The sequence below is a fragment of the Cynocephalus volans genome, chromosome 4 (genome assembly GCF_027409185.1).
Source record: "Cynocephalus volans isolate mCynVol1 chromosome 4, mCynVol1.pri, whole genome shotgun sequence".
NCBI classification, from domain to species: domain Eukaryota; kingdom Metazoa; phylum Chordata; class Mammalia; order Dermoptera; family Cynocephalidae; genus Cynocephalus; species Cynocephalus volans.
In genome coordinates, this window is record NC_084463.1 from 97710822 (window position 1) to 97726726 (window position 15905).

At 54.7% G+C, this 15905-nt stretch overlaps 1 protein-coding gene across 1 annotated transcript in view; it reads right to left on the minus strand.

Moving 5' to 3' along the window:
- Positions 1–4394: 4394 nt before the first annotated feature.
- The window catches only part of CAPN5 (calpain 5), a 51577-nt gene continuing 40066 nt past the window's right edge, over positions 4395–15905 (minus strand). Inside the window, exons 5-13 of the mRNA XM_063095359.1 lie at positions 13009–13201; positions 11811–12004; positions 11109–11186; positions 9579–9774; positions 8776–8898; positions 7374–7570; positions 6241–6356; positions 5546–5682; positions 4395–4587 (exon numbers count right to left, since the gene is read on the minus strand). Coding sequence (XP_062951429.1) covers positions 4405–4587; positions 5546–5682; positions 6241–6356; positions 7374–7570; positions 8776–8898; positions 9579–9774; positions 11109–11186; positions 11811–12004; positions 13009–13201 — 1417 coding nt within the window. The 3' untranslated portion in view covers positions 4395–4404. The remainder of the gene's footprint in view (positions 4588–5545; positions 5683–6240; positions 6357–7373; positions 7571–8775; positions 8899–9578; positions 9775–11108; positions 11187–11810; positions 12005–13008; positions 13202–15905) is intronic.

A 15905-nucleotide genomic window follows, 5' to 3' on the forward strand; every position in this document is an offset into this window, starting at 1 on the left:
TGCGGTGACATCAGCGTGGGGGACGGGCTGTGCTGGGGCTGGACTAATGTCCAGAGGCTGCCCAGGGCTCTGTGTGGAGCGCTGGCCACCCAGTGGGGAGGCAGGGGCACTGGGGTTTCCCTCTGGCTGTGCTACTGACCAGCATGGGACCTGGGCCTGGGCCTTCTGTTGTTTGTGGTACCACTACCTGCTGTCTCAGCATCTGGGCAGCAACCCTTGTTCTGATCCTACCTTGGTCACTGATTTGCCAGCGTCTCAGCCCCTGCCTGCCCCTCCGGACCTGTTTCCTCCTCCATGACATGGCTGTTTGAGACTCTGAGAGGCAATGGCCAGGCAGGGCAGGGCAGGAGGTAGAGTGCGGAGCAAGCTCTGCATTCTGGTGCCTTCTCCCCTCCCCACACATGCATCACCCCTGCCCCAGAACCACTTCCTGAGGGCTCCCCTCAGGTGTGTCCCCCTGAAGTTCACCAACTCCACACTGCCTCCCACAACTTGTTCTGGGGGCTGGGGGGATGCATGTGGTCCTATAGTCATCCGGAGACTGCCAAAGCAGATGACTGGGAGCAACCCCACATGCAACAGGGACACATGCAAATGGATGTGAAATATGTGATTTAAAGTGGGGGACACAAGGAAGGGAGCACAAAATCCTTGTCACTAGCCTTGGTGAGGACAGCAACCTCAAGGCTCCTTACTGAGACTTGGAACATCCTTCCCACCCTGCCAACAGCCATGCCTGGTGGCCATCCCCATCCATGCACCATTCTGGGGTCCAGGGGCAGCTTGGCCCAGCAGAGAGAGGGGCTCTGTTGGATCCCCAGCCTCCATATCTGGGGTGTGTCTGTTGCTGCCTAGAAGATGGGAGGGGGCCCATGAGGCCCAGAGAGGACTAATGGCCCAACCCCGCCACCTGCTGGGCACAGGTGTCACTGCCCACCTTCTTCTGTGGCAGCAAGGCTGAGCCTTGATGGAGCGATGGTGTCAGGAGGCAGCCTCTGCTGGGGCTGGGCTCCTGCAAACCCCACAGTCCTGAGCCCTGAAGACCCCAGGATGTTGGAGTGCACCTCAGCCTGGTGGCCCTGACAGGAGTTGTTCTGGAACACGTCCCCACTCCTGGACTTACACCTGCTGCTGCTACTTGGTACCTACCACTCCAGTCACCTCTCTCCAAGCCTCCCAGGCCAGGTGGGGCAAGTGGCATCAGCCCTACACAGAGGGGAAAAATGAGACCCGGAGAGGAACACAGGGGTATCTGAGGCACATGGCTGGCAGCTGGGACAGAATACAGGTGAGCTGTTGGGGGTGGGGCGGTAGGAAAGTTGTGGGGGATGGGTGATCTCCAAACACCATGATGACAGTGACACTTTACTCAACACCCGCTATGAACCAGGGCACTATGCTAGGCAGGTCAATAATTGTGTCCTTTCTCACAGCCCCATGGAGACATCTCGGAGCCAGTCGTGGTTCGTTCTGCCCCCGCACTGCATGCACCTGTTTCCACCAATCCTATCTATCATTGAGTTCTGTCCACTCTGCCTCCCAAGTTATCCCATTTCTCCCCATCGCTGCCCAGCTTCTTGCTCCCGCTGCTGGCACCTTCCCCTCCATAGCCTCTGCTCTAGTCTCCCATGCACACCTGAGCTCCCACAAGCCCAGCCCCTTTCTGTGGCCCTTCACAGGGCTGCCTGTACTTCAAGCAGATCAGGGCTTAGGTCTTCCTTAACCCAGCAGGCCAAACAGCCTCCAGGAAGCCCCACACACATCAGTGGTTCTCTGCATCATGTTTGTCACATTCAGAGTGTTTGTCTTTGTCTTCCCACTAGCTTGTGGACAGCCCCAGAGCAGGAACTGTGGCTGGTTTAATATCCCCAGTGACTGGGACAAGCTCGGCACAAAGCCTGCCCCATACAGATCTGCTGGATGAGGGAGCAGTGACCGGATTACCCCTGTGACCTCAGCTCATAGACGCCCTGGGCAGGCTGCAGGGGCCAGCCTCAGCTGTGGCTCCCAAGTCCTGGGAAATATTCCCTTCATTGTCCCTTCCCTCCCAAGGGACAGACAGACACAGGAAGGTCTTTCCGGAATTGTGGCAACATTCATTTATTCTGAGAACAGGACAGGCCTCCTCTCCCTGAACCTGTAGTGGGTCCTGGGGAGTGAAGCCCTGGTCTGGGTGGTGTGGGCTGGAGGCCTTACCCCTCTGCAAGTGGGGGCTGTGAGGCCCCTGTGGGTGCATAAGGTGAGCAAAGCAATTGCTCCCCCACCACATCCTCACTGCCTAGTCCCCAAGGCCAATCGCTGCATAGCCAGAAACCAGCCTGGCCTACCTCAAGGGGCAAGAAGCAAGAGCAGGACTGTCGAACTGGTTCTGCTGGCGGTGGGCAACACTGCTTGGCCCCAGGCTGAAGCTCACACAGGTCTGCCACTGGTCCTGGCTTGCCACTATATCCCAGGGAGACATGGCTGAGTAAAGACACGTGTCAGCCCCCGAGGCCCATGCTGGCCTCCCCAGCGCTCACCTCTCCACCCCCAGCTCTGGAGTCTTAATGTGAATTGGACTTTGAGAAGCAGTGGTTACATGAATGTGTACAGTGTATGCATACAGAGATACAGAGAGAGCGGGGTGTCATTTTGCCCTTACTCAGCACTTGTTGGTAAGAGTGCTGACAAACAAGAATCATTGACCCCACTTTGAAGAAAGGGGAAATTGAGGCACAGGAGGTTTAAATGACTTGGTCCTGGTCATGTGCAGAATCCCGGCCCCAGGTCCAGGTTCTTGAAGGGAAGTCTCGCTTTTGAAAAGGAATCTTCTCATTCTCATGTGACCCAGGGCCAGGACGCAGGAGCATGGCCAGCCGCAGTTCGGGGAGGGAAAGTCAGAGAGAATCCAGCACCTCCAGCCAAACACTGGACCAGAGAGATCTGGAGTCGAAAATTCAGGTTCTGAGAAGGAATTCCCAGCGAGACCATAGGAATTCCCGTTCTTGAACCAACCGCACTTTTTCACTTGTCACTCCTGGTCTGGAAGCCCAAGAAGGGCAAGAGAGAACCCTAAGTGGGTCATGGCACCAACACTCAACAAGTGTTCTGCAAGACTCTCGGTGTCAAGCACAAAACCTCCTCTTCTTCATCCACCTCCAGACCTCCTCTGAGAAGGTACAACTTCCCCACACCCCTTCCCACATAGAATCAAAATAAAATCAGATGACCAGCAAAACTGGACTTTAAGAAGGAAAAACATGTTTAGGCTTTCAGTTTTCCTTAAAAACCCCTGATTAAATTTGAGATTTTTAAAACGGAAAGAATATAAAACATTGAGGACTAAAAGGAACATTTTGGTCCGAGCAGAAAGAAGTGCACTGTGGCCTACTTGGCTGCATTTGGGGGGAATGTTGGTGGACGTGGCCTCTGGTCAGGCGATGGAGTCACCTATCTCCTGCCAAGCCCAGTGGGTGACTTGACCCCACCCAGCCCAGACTCCCTTCTCCCAGGAGAAACCAGGGTCTTGCAGCAGAGGGGCCTGGGAACATGTGTCTCGCCCTAGGACCCTTCTACCCGTCTGGCCCCAGGCACACTAACCCGAGCATGCTTCTTCCAGCATCAGGCAGTGGAGGCAGGAAGATGGCCCTTCCTCACCACCACTGCCACCATCTCTCCGGGGACCTTAAACCAGGGGCTGAGAATAAAATTAGAACATGGCGTGAGAAGGCAGCTGAAGCTCCTTGGGGTGTCTGCCTGTGAGAGGACCTGAGGACAGAAGCCAGGCCCAAGGCGGAGGTGGGGGAGGGGCCGGCTTCACCTGGAGCCTCTTGGGTGTTGTGTATTCATCTGGCAAATCTCTGTTGAATGAATAAGTGGATGAGTGAGTGGACAGGATTAGAGAACAAACAAATGTCACCTGCGCATTTCCCAAATTCCAGCCTGAGCAGGAACCCAGCAGGAGCCAAGTCCTTTCAAGGTGGCTAGAAAACCAGGTGAAGGTGACAGAGAAAGAGAAAGTGAGGTCTGGGAGACAGTGGCATGCCCAGGACATGAGGGGCAAGAATGGCGTTTAGGGACGTGGCAGTTTGTGTGTAAACAAGTGGCATCTTGGCACTCCTCGGCAGACAGCAGGGCCTTGGGAAAATGTTTTCAACGGATAGAGTCCCTTTGCAGTGGTGACAGTTGGAGGGGGGTGCTATTTTAAATCTCAGGCAAGAAGACTCCTCCATGAGACGGGAATGCTTTGGGGCCCTCAGGACACTGAAGCTCAGAGAGGGGCAGAGACCTCCCAAAGTCACACAGTAAGTCAGTAGAAGAGTGGGAAAAGGATCCCAAGTGTCATCGCTCCCAGGCTAGTCCCAAGCCTGACGGGAACATGCAGAAGGTGGTGAGAACTGTTGGGGCCAGGTGGGTGGGCGGGTGTCAGACAGCTGTCAGGGAGGCACTGCTGAGGACGTCCACAGCGACAGTGCCCGGCAGGTCGCTGGGCTGCCGGCTATCGTGGTCTCGGAGGTGGAGGGTGTGCCGGGCCTGGAGGTCATCTGGGTCAGCCTTCAGGTGCACCTGGCCCAGAAACTCATCCTTCAGGACCCGGTGGTTCCAGATCTGGGAGGAGACAGGATGGTGGGAGAGGCTATCTCCGAGACCAGGACTACAGGTCTATGAGAGGTGTGGGTGGTGGTGGCAATGCACGGCTGGCTGAGGAAAAGGAGCCCTGCACTATCTGCCTACCGCGAACCTCGGGAAAGGCCAGGCCCTTCCAGAGCCTCAGGCTCTCCATCTGCCAAAGCTCCTTTCCACGTATAAAGTTAAATGTTATTATTAGTTCTGCTATTGACCTTGTGTGAACTTGGACAAGTGACACACCCCCTGCCCTAGTTTCCCCACCTTTAATATGAAGGTTGGATCAACTGCCCCTAGGGGTCCTTCCAGTCCCTATACCTACGAGTGTGTGATTTGATCTAGTGGGACCAGCGTTAAGAAAGCTTGGAAAAGCTTCAGCAGCTCCCCCAGGGTACCCGAGTGTTTGTTTACAGATGGTTTCTCACCCGAGAGATGCAGACCTGGGCCTGGGGGACAGAAAGCTTCCTGTTAACAAGCTCAGAATCACTGTCCACTGAGAGGAGAAGGAAGCCCATACCCAAGGACCCTGGCTTTCTGGTCCCTGCTCAAGGCTCTTAGGAGACAGCCACCTCCACCACAGATGTCTCAGTGCAACTGTTCCAGGTGGATCCATTGACGGGGGAATTGGAGGAACAGCTACTGAGGCTTTGGACAAGGTCAGCAGAGGTGACCACTGTCCCCAGCCAGGAGACTGACCCTGCTGGGTCTCAGAATCACACTGGCTAAGCCAACTCACCCACTTCCAGAGGGGGACTCTGGAGCAGCAGGAAGGGCAGCAAGAGAACGCCCAAGGCCACACCAGGGTCAGGACAGAACGAGAACCAGAACTTGGCACGCCTGGGTCCCCCTCAAAGGCTCATCCACTCTGGGTCCTGCCCATGTGACTGGGGAAGCCTCAGGCTGGGGCTCTAGGAGGGGACCTCTGGACAGGCGGGCTCACCTGGACAGTGATGGGCTGTCCTGGCTTCTTGCGGTAGAAGACGCCTTTCACATTGTACTCAGGTGTTGAGGTGCCTTTCTGCACGGTCGAGCGGACCTTGTCCCCCTCACACTTGATGATCACGTAAGAGTTAGCCCCTACAGAGAGGGAGTGGGAGATGGGGTGAGGGTGGGGGCTGGAATGGGGCCCAGATAGGACAGATGTCTGGCGGGTGAGATGTCTACCTGGGCTCAGTTACTCAGGAGAAGGGGAGACCAGAGAATGACCCATCTCACAGAGACAGGCAGACCAGCAGGGCATACTGGTAATCTCTGGCTTCCAGGCCTTTACCCATGCTGTTCCCTCTGTCCAGAGCACCTGTCCCCCTACCCCGTTTTACCAGGCTTTATTCCTTAATACCTCCTCAGCTGGAGAAAGGCCACCTCCTCCAGGAAGCCTTCCCTGAGCCCTCCCTGCCAGCTGTCTGTTCCTGTATCTGACACTGGCAGGTCCCTGAGAGCAGAAGGTAGACCTGTTCCTCTCTATGTGCATGTCATCACCCCAGGGATGGCTGGCTCTACAGTGGATGTCAGGAAAGGTTTGCTGATTCACTGAGTGGGAGTGGGAGAGCACTGGAGGCTGGGTGTCTGTGCTGGCAGGGAGAGGACACGGGGCAACCGGCAGGATGGCCAGGGACTTTCCCTGGGTGAACTCACCCGTTGGGGAATCCTTGAGACCAGCAGCCCCCAGGACATGTACCTGGGTCACCTGCTGGGGGTAGCCACATAGGGAGCTCCAGCAGGTGCGGGGGGGCTCATCCAGGCGCAGCTCCCTGATGCGGGGAAAGGAAGAGGAGGGGGTGAGTGATGAAGGAGGGAGAGGAGATGAGCAGCGTTTAGTCCTGACACTTATTTCATTTAGTCCTGGGAAAATCTGCATGGGCAGTCCCCAACTATCGAGCTCCCATAGGCTTCCTGCCTTCTCAATCCTTACCCAAGGGTGCCCCATCCTCCCCCAAGGGGAAAGCTATTTTCAGAGCACCTACTGTGTGCCAAGCCCTCTGCCAGGGTGCTACAGGTATTATTTTTAATCCTCACAAAGCCCTGGGGGATAAGTGATTATTACTATGCCCATCTCACAGATTAGGAAGCATCAGGCTCACCCAGGTGAAGGGAGTTGCCCAGACAGCTGGAAGGTGATAGATCTAGCCTAGGCTGGCAGGACCCAAGGCCATCTGACTCTATCTCACCACAAGCTGCCTCCTGGTCTTGGGTGTGGGCAGGGTTCACCTTTCCTTCTGGGGACACTTGGTCTGTGCTGCATACCAAGGTGGGGAGGGCAGAGCAGAACGCACAGGGTCTGTACCCCCGAAGGGATGGGGATAGTTTTAGCAGTCCACTGGACTCGAGAATCAGCCTCTTGGGACAGGGGACTGTGGTGATAAGAACCGGACCCTGGAATCAGACAGTCTGGGTGGCCCAGCCCAACTTCACCACTGGCTGCATGACCCTGGATATCCCTTTTAGCCTCAATCCCCTATCTTATCTGTAAAATGGAGTAGTCAGACCTGCTCAGGGGTTTGGGAAGATCAAATGAGATGAGTGAAAGCATCTTTGCAAACTGTGAAGTGCAGTGCACATATGAGCTGTTGTGTTGTCCCTATTTGCGGCCCAGGGACAGTGGGACAGGAAAGCAGGAGAAAGGAGAGGAAGGAGCTGGGCACTAGTGTCAGCCCAGGGAGGCTGGAGGCCCTGGGCAGACACTGAGCATCTCTGGAGCTGCAGATTCCTGGTGGACCCAGTGTGGACCCCGCCCCCACCAACCCTGGCCCCAACCCAGCCCCACGCACCGGCAGTTGGAGGGGACGTCAGTGAAGACTCGGAGCAGGAACTCGCCAGTGTGGCCTGGCTCGAAGGTGGTGGGGATGATGACGTAGCGGCCCTCGGGCTGGTCTGTGCGCAGGAAGACGCTGCGTGAGTTGATGTAGATGGAGCTGGCGGCCTTGTGCTGCAGGCTGTGCATGCGGTACTCGCGGTTCTCCTCCACCTGCCGGAAGCGGGTAAGCGGCGGGGCTGGGCCACACGGAGCCCCACCCGCTCCACCCAGCCCGCCCACCTCCCTGCCACCAGGAAAGGGGCGATAGAACCCATTCAAATGAAATGTCCGGAATCTGCAAATCTATAGAGACAGGGGAGGTTGCCTGGGGCTGAGGGGGTGGAGAGTCAATGGGATTGGGTGGTGATGGCTAAAGGGAGCGGGTTTCTTTGGGGCTGATGAAAATTGACTGTGGTGATGGTTGCCGTAACTCTGTGACTGCACTAAAAGTCATTAGATTGCATGCTCTAAATGGGCGAATTGTATGGACTATGAATCCTCTCTCAATAAAAGCTGTTAAAAAGGTAGGGGGTGATACGAACCCCACAGACATTGTTACTAGAGGGTTACTGACTGTCAGAACTGAACCAAGTATCATGATTTGCCTCAGTCACAGCATGTGTCCATGAGGTGACATCACAAACCACCAGGACATGCTAGACGATTCCCAAAACAAGTGGCACATGAAATGCTATGGCCACACTAGTGACGGTCATGATATGCCAGTCACAACAGCGTCAGCATGCAATGAGCATACAGCACAATGATGGGGACAATTTGCCATGACATGACTGAGCACATCCAATGCCAGGACTAGGCATCCAGCATGTCCATGTGACTTCATGGGGTCCCTTACACCGACTGTCACCATGCACTGGCCATCGAAACATGTGAAAGGCTTCAGGTTCCAGGCCAGGAGAAGCAGCCTGGGGTGAGCCCACCTGGCTCTGCCCAAGGACACCTCCTCCCGTGCCCAGCAAGGCCTCCAATGCAGGGAGGCTGCAGGAGCTGAGAGGCCCTGAGACCCGAGGGAGGAGCCGTAGGGGCCCATTCGATACCCAGAACTTCCCAGAGCCTGGCCCCAAACACCAGCAAGCCTCTCCCACCTCATCTACCAAAGAGCCCAGGACTATGAGTCTTGAGCAGAAAGAAATCAGGCCAAGAGCCCCCATAGAAGCCAATCCCAGGCAGGCAGGGCCCTCTGTAATTACTCCAAACAGGGGTCATGCCACAGCATCCCCACAATGTCAGCCAATGTAGCCAGGGCGGCTGGCAGTGACCACGGTGTTCTAGAGTGTTCTGCCCCATCTGCAGGCAGCCCAGACTCCAGCTCCCTCGCTCTCCTGACCCACAGCAGGGGCCAGGGCTGGCCTCACCTTGTAGATGTCAAAGCCAATGGCCAGGTTCTCGCCTTTGCCCTCGCGGCAGGTAGACCGCTTCGGCCGCTGCTGGATGCAGATGAGTACTTCATCTTCTGGCTTTTTGACTTCAAAGATGTACTACAGGTATGGCCAAGGAAAGAGAGACACTGCAATGAGACCATGGCAAAGATGGGCTCACTGGTTCCTGTAGGCTTGGACTTCACAGCCAGGCCCTGGCCACTGTGGGCTGCATGAGCATGGGCCAGTTACATCACCTCTCTGAGCCCTGGTCCCTCTTCTGTGAGATGGGCCCACGAATGCCTACATGGCTGTCCTGCATGAAGATTGGGAGAACTCAATGAGACAGCAGGTGCTCAGCTCGGAGCCTACACACAATTGGTGCTCAATAAAGGCACATCGAGCATGACGACTTAGTAGTTGCCATGGGTCATGACTAAGGAAACTGCAGGGGAGAGGTCCCTGTGGGAGAGCCCAGCCTGGCCAAGTCCCCCAGGGGGACAGAATTGTGCTGTTGTGGCAAAAGAGGTTTGAGTCCCTGGCTCGACCTCTAAATGTCCTTGTAACTTTGAAAGAGACACTCATAAGTCCCTCGGAGCCACAGTTACCTCATTTTTTTACTATCTTTGGGTCAGATTGTGAGGCTGGGGGCTTCATGACCCCCAGACAGGACCAATTTACCCATCCAACCCCACTGTGCAGATGGGTAAGCTGAGGCCCAAAGAGGGGCAAGGGTACACCCAAGATAATGCAGGAGTCCCTGGCAGGACAGTGGCAAAGGGGTCTCAGGGAACACCCACCTGCGGGTTCTGGAAGAAGGTGTCCTTGTGGTTGATGCAGCCCCCGCTGCGGTTCTGCTGCGGGTCCTCGTGCCGTGTCCAGGCGCCACGCAGCCGGGCCTCTTCCCATGTCTTGTGGATGCTCAGGTAGGATGTGTTGATCAGGCGGCACTTGATGATGTCGGTGAAGTAGCGGCACACATCCTCGAAGGTCATCCTGAGCGTGGGAAGGGGCTGAGCCAAGCAGCCCCCTTGACCTGCCCACCCACCCACCCCACGTGCTCCAAACCATGGCCCACACAGGAGTGAGTATAAACATGGCATCACAAGGACCCTTAACTTCTCTTTTGGCCCCAATTTCCTCACTTGTAAATGGGGATGAATCTAACAATGGTTGCCTATCTTGCAGAGCTACAGTAGGAATTAAAGTAACGCAATAAAAGCACGTAGCACAACTTCCAGCAGACAGAGCTGTTGGCAGAGCCTGGCTGTCACAATTATTAATGTTATCAGTAACTAATGTGTACTGCCCTCAACAGTTTATAAAGCATGCTTCCTTCCATTATCTTCCACAGCTGTTGTGAGGCCTGAATCAACTGGTGGTTGGAACCCCATGGTAAGCATGCTGCAGTGGCCAGGGCATTACCATGATCAATCGCTGTGTGCTGTGCACGCCTCCAGCAGCTGGGGCAGGGGCAAGGGAAGAACATTGAGTGTGGCCATGTATGAGAAAGTCTCATGTTTTAATTCTACTGATCCCTGAGCCAGACTGGACATAGTAGATCTTGTCTACAGGAGTCCAGACCAAAGGGTCTGGGTGGCCTCCTGTGGTGACTTCCCTGACTGACACCTGCAAGAGGGATCCTCATGGGTGCCAGGATCATTGCCACTTGCCCCTGGTCTGCCTGGGGGCCCACATGGCCTCCACCAGACACAGACCACCCCGTACCCCTCCAGGAAGTGGCTGAGTCTCCAAATCAAGTGTTGTGTGAAGAATGACCCTAAGCCCAGCGCACAGAGGGGACTGAATGAGGGTGGACTGAATGCAGCAGTGATCACGGGCTCTATCGGCTGAGCAGCTGCATCTTCCTGGCCCTCCCACCCACACACACCCTCAGCTCCCCTCTCTTCCCTGAGCTCACTCTTCCAAACCCAGCTGTGCCCTCTCACCTCAGGGCCAGGTCTCTGTCCTTGCCACCAAGCCTCAGACTAGGAGCTGGTCTCTCCCTTCCTCCCTGCTCTAGACAATCACCCACTTGCTGGCATCCTGGGCTGCTTGCCAAGGGCTCAGCTAGGGGCCAGGGAAGCTCAAGATACCCTCAGGTAGGCAGAGGGGACTTTGGGGATAAAAGGGCCCATTACACTGGCCAACTAATTTTACAGAGGAGGAAACAGGCTCAGAGAGATGGTGTGGCTTGTCCAAGAGCCACAGAGCCAGCTGATGATGGGGCACATGCTGGAGCTCTGGCTCCCAACTCCCTGCCTGGCGTTCCCTGCCAGGCCCGTAGGAGGCTCCACCCTCAGCCGCAGACACCTGGCAGGAACACTCACCAGAACTCGCCGTCGTCCTGCACGGTCACGCCCATCTTCTCCCGCTCACTCTTGCTCACTTTCTGCCACTCCTCTGAACTGGGATGTGAGTGCCGGGGAGGAGAGAGGGAGCAATCTAAGAGGAGGGTCCCCCAGGACCACCTCCGTAAGGGCGAGGAGCCCCCAGGCCTCCATCAGGTGGTGTGGTTAGGGGCACCCGTGAGACAGCCAGCCTTGCACCAAGAAGCCCTGTCTGCTCCTCCTATAGGGAACTGTGGGCTGCCACCATGCCCAGGGCTGGGAGGTCTGGAAGCAAAGCTGCAGGCTGCGGCAAGGGACGTGACTCCCAATGGACAGGGCTCCTTCACTGGGCACCTGGGTTCCACTCTCCTCCTGGTCTCACTAGGGCCATGAGCCAAATACAGAGCAGTCACCCCCATTCACTCCCCACTGGGGTATCCCTCCTGCTCTCCACCCCCACCCACTCACCAGATGATCTCTATGTCCACAAAGGCCAGCTCGCCCCCACCTCCAGGTCTCCTCCTGTGCTCAATCCGCCACTCCACATGCCCACTCCGAAATAAGTTTCCCTTCCTCTCTCCTCCTAATATCCTCTCCCCAGTTCCTCAAGGCCCAGCCCCAGTGCCACCTCCTCCAGGGAGCCCACCCCATCTTACCTAAGCCCCTGTGCCCTGTGCCTGCACCCCTGTCCCCAAGCCTTACGTGTCGCTCCAGGGCCCATTCCACTCCCGCTCGCCCCAGGGGTTGCGCAGGCGAATCATGTCCAGCTTCTCCGATTTGAACATGGCCAGCAGGCCGTGGCCCAGGCGCACCTTGCGCACATCAGTGACAGCATACGCATGGCCCTTCACCAGGCCGCATGCCAGGCGGGCCTCCATGTCAGCCGCTGTCACTGCCTGCAGGAGGACACAGCTGGTCAGAGAGGCAGGGCCAGATGGAAACCAAACACAGGTGGAACTCAGGAGCTGAGGCTACAGCCAGGAGGCCACACCGCCCCCTGAAGGTGGGGACAGGAACTGCAGCCCCACACGAAGGGGAGACCTTGCTCCACTGTGACTGGGGGCGGCAGTGCTGTATTCACAGGCCTTCACAGACCCCCGTGGGGCGGCAGTCTGGGTGAAGGAAGGTACCTGCAGTGGCGTCAGCCCAGGGGCGTGCTGGAGCCAGCTTGCACCGGCTCACTGATTGTTGAATATTCGGGAATATTCTGAGAGCTGGAAATCAACCATGGTGGGAGTATTCATACCACAGAAATCAGCAAATGCTACAAATCAGGGCTTTTTTTTTTTTTTTTTTTTTTTTGCAGCTGGCTGGTACTGGGATCTGAACCCATGACCTTGGTGTTATAAGGATGTACTCTAACCAACTGAGCTAACCAGCCAGCAGGGGTTTTTATTTTTCTAGAGAGCCAGTGTACTGGCATGCCACAGGGTCAGCTAAACCCGGGTTCAAATTCTGCCTTCACTGAGCCCCAGCTTCCTCATCTGAAACATGAGCAATGAAAGAAATCAGATGACCCTCTTGGAGCACCCAGGCCTGTGCCACATGCAATAGGGGTTTCCTTCCCTCTTCCAGTAACCCCTTAGCTTCCAGGACTGAACACCTTGACTGAGGGACTCTCAGATGCATGGACACCCTTTAATCAAGAGGGTCAGAAAGAGGGGTGATGGCTGCACAGTGTGAAGGAGGCATTTCACAGCACAGGGGGTTAGGGCAGGGGGTCCGTGGCTTGTGCTGCCCAGCACTGGGGAGGGGGCTGTACCCTCCAACTGCCCTCCTCCCCCATGAGGCTGAGCATCTGGATTTAGGAGCTGCCTGGGCAGCGATGTCACAGCTGCCTCCATCCAGTCATGGTCAGTAAGGGGAGGAGCCTCCTGTGGGGCCTGCTCTGTGTTCTCACCTTGATGGAGGCACTGATGAGGCCTCCCCGGCTGTGCACCTTCAACATACGCTCAAAGAGCTGGTTCCTCTTGGCCTCGTCATTGCTGAAGTCACCCTCAGTCAGGTCAATGGGCTCAGAAACGCCACCTGTGAAGTCCACCAGCGCGTCTGCCGTGTTGCCTCCATCCAGGGCCTGGTAACAGCCCGCCAGCCTGGGGAGCAATGTGGACAGCTCATGCTTCCAAGCCTGTCTAAATCTTTCACCTTACAGGGGAGATTTTTGAACCACAGAGAGGCCAAGGGTCCGAGGTCACACAGCAGGCCACAGCAGAGCCAACCCTTGACTCGCAGGCCAACATCTGTCCCACCAAACCACACCACTGATCGCTCAAATTCCACCGAGCCTTAGCAGCTCCATCTTCAAAAATTAACTGCCCCCAAATCTAGCAATTTTTTTTCAGAAGCATTAAAACTCATACATCTTTTGACACACCAACTCTGGATAAGTTACATGATGTATAATGATGTAAAACCAAAAATAACCTAAATGTCTAACAACAAGGAACTGGTTTTAAAAACTAACGCTGTGTCTATACTCTGGAACATTAAGCAGCCATGGAAAAAACACTGGAAAAGAATTCCTGTGATAGGGACAATGTAAGTGCTTGCTCGTTACATTTGAAAAAGCAATAGAGTTGGATTCCAGCTGAGTTTAAAATGTATACAATAATTCATTTAATAAGTGTTTATTAAATAGGTACTACATAGATGCTGGGCACACAGCTGTCCGTCCTTATTTAAATGAGTAGGAAAAGGGCCGGAGTCTGCAAGGCAAAGCTCTGAATGCAAATGTGAGAGGCCGTGAGAGGCAGGGTGAGATACGTAACACAACACTATTTACATAAACTGGAAACTGAAGAGCAGCAGCCATGGCTCTGTGTCATGGGCCTCAACGAGGGCCACAGGTGACCAAGAATGTGAGCAAGCCACGGTACAGCCGCCCCATGGGTGCCTCATCAAACGTACAAAGTTCACGTGGGACATGGTCCGAGAGATGAGTGGCTTTGCCCCTTACAAGGGCTATATATACCATGGAGCTGCTCAAGGTCTCCAAGGACAAACAGGCCCTCAAATCCATCAAGAAAAGGGTGGGGACACATATCTATGCCAAGAGGAAGCAAGAGGAGCTGAGCAACGTCCCAGGGGCCATGAGGAAAGCGGCTGCCAAGGACTGAGCCCTTTCTCTCTTCTGTGCAAAATAAAATCTTTACAGAAACTTGAAAAAAAAAAAAAAGAAAGAAAATATATACCCACAAAACAGCAACATGGATTTTGCTAGGTTGCCTACAAGTAGAAATGCATCAAAGATGTGAAAAGAGCTGTCAGTGAGGGGAAGGGTTGGGGAGAGGGGCACAGAGAGCAAGGGGGTAAATGGAGACACGGCATGGGGGCGGCCACAGGGCAGGCACCTGCTCAACTCGGATGGCCCAAAAAGGGGAGGGCAAAGCAGGGGGCTGGGAGAATACGCAGAAGTATATTCTTCATGGTTTTCTATGCTTTCTGGATTTGCTATAACAGGCATATATTCATTTTATAATTCAAAAAGTAAATAAATGTAAAAAACAAACAAGCATAAAATGGTGCAGCCACTGTGGAAACAGTTTGGTGGTTCCTCAAAAAGCTAAACATACAAGAGTACTTTAAAAAGTTTGTGGAAAAATACAATTAAAGGGTAATATGAATCTTTCCACAAACTTTTTGAAGTACCGTTGCAGAACTACCATTGGCCCAGCCACTCACACCTAGATATATATTCAAAACAACTGAAAGCACAGACTCAGACATCGGCACACTAATGTTCACAGCAGCACTAATCACAGTAGCCAAAAGGTGCAAACACCCAAGTGTCCATGGACAGATAAAGGAGACGCGACACATACGTACAATGGAATACTATTCAGCCATCAAAAGGAATAAAATTTTGATATATGCTACAACATGGATGGACCTTGGCTACCGAGAATAGACAAATTAATAAAGACAGAAAGCAGAATAGAGGTTCCCAGGGACTGCGGGAGGGGAAAGAGGGAGCCATTGTTTAGTGATTACAGTTTCTGCTGGGGATTATGAAGTGTTGGATATCAGTGATGGCCAACAGCACCCCGAGCTTAAAATGTAAATGCCACTGAATTGTGGACTTACACTTGGTTAAAACGAAAAGGGTTGAGCTATGTATATTTTGCCACAATAAGACTGTTTGCTTGTTTTTGTTTTTTAAACAGATAAGCAAGACCACTGAGTGGGCCCTCCTGAAGCGGGGGAAGGGCGGCCTGCACCAAGGGTGGTGAGGACCTGGTGGCCACCAGGGGGCGAGCTTTGCTTTGCTAGGATTAAAAACGGAGCCTGCCAAAGTTGTTTTCTTGGGTTTATTTTTGATGTTGGGAGTTTTTGTTTTCGTCCCCTCTCTCCTCTCCCTCCCGTCCGGTCCGGTCGGCCCCCCTACCCCACCCCCAGCAACACACACACTTTGCAAAGAGGCTGACAAATGGGCCTGGGAGGAGGACCCAGGGAGTGGCTCCCACCAAGCTGGCTAAGTCCCACTGGACCTCCTGCCCCAGGCCTGCCCCAGCTCTGCAAGGGCCTGGGCAGGTCATTCTGCCCCACAGCCCTCCACGCTCAGCACTTTAGCTTTGCCCATTCTGTGCCAGGCTCTGTGCAGGAGGAGGGGTCAGCAAAGATAGCACAGACGGACAATCAGTCAGGCAGATGGACAGATGGTGGACAAAGGGGCCTAGCAAGCAGGGAAGGCAGGCATTTGGCCCACCCTCGACAACCCATTGTGGGTCTCTGAGTTATTACATCCCCAACAAAGGTCCTAGGGAGGGCTCAGCAGTGAGAACATTTGGGAAGGATCCT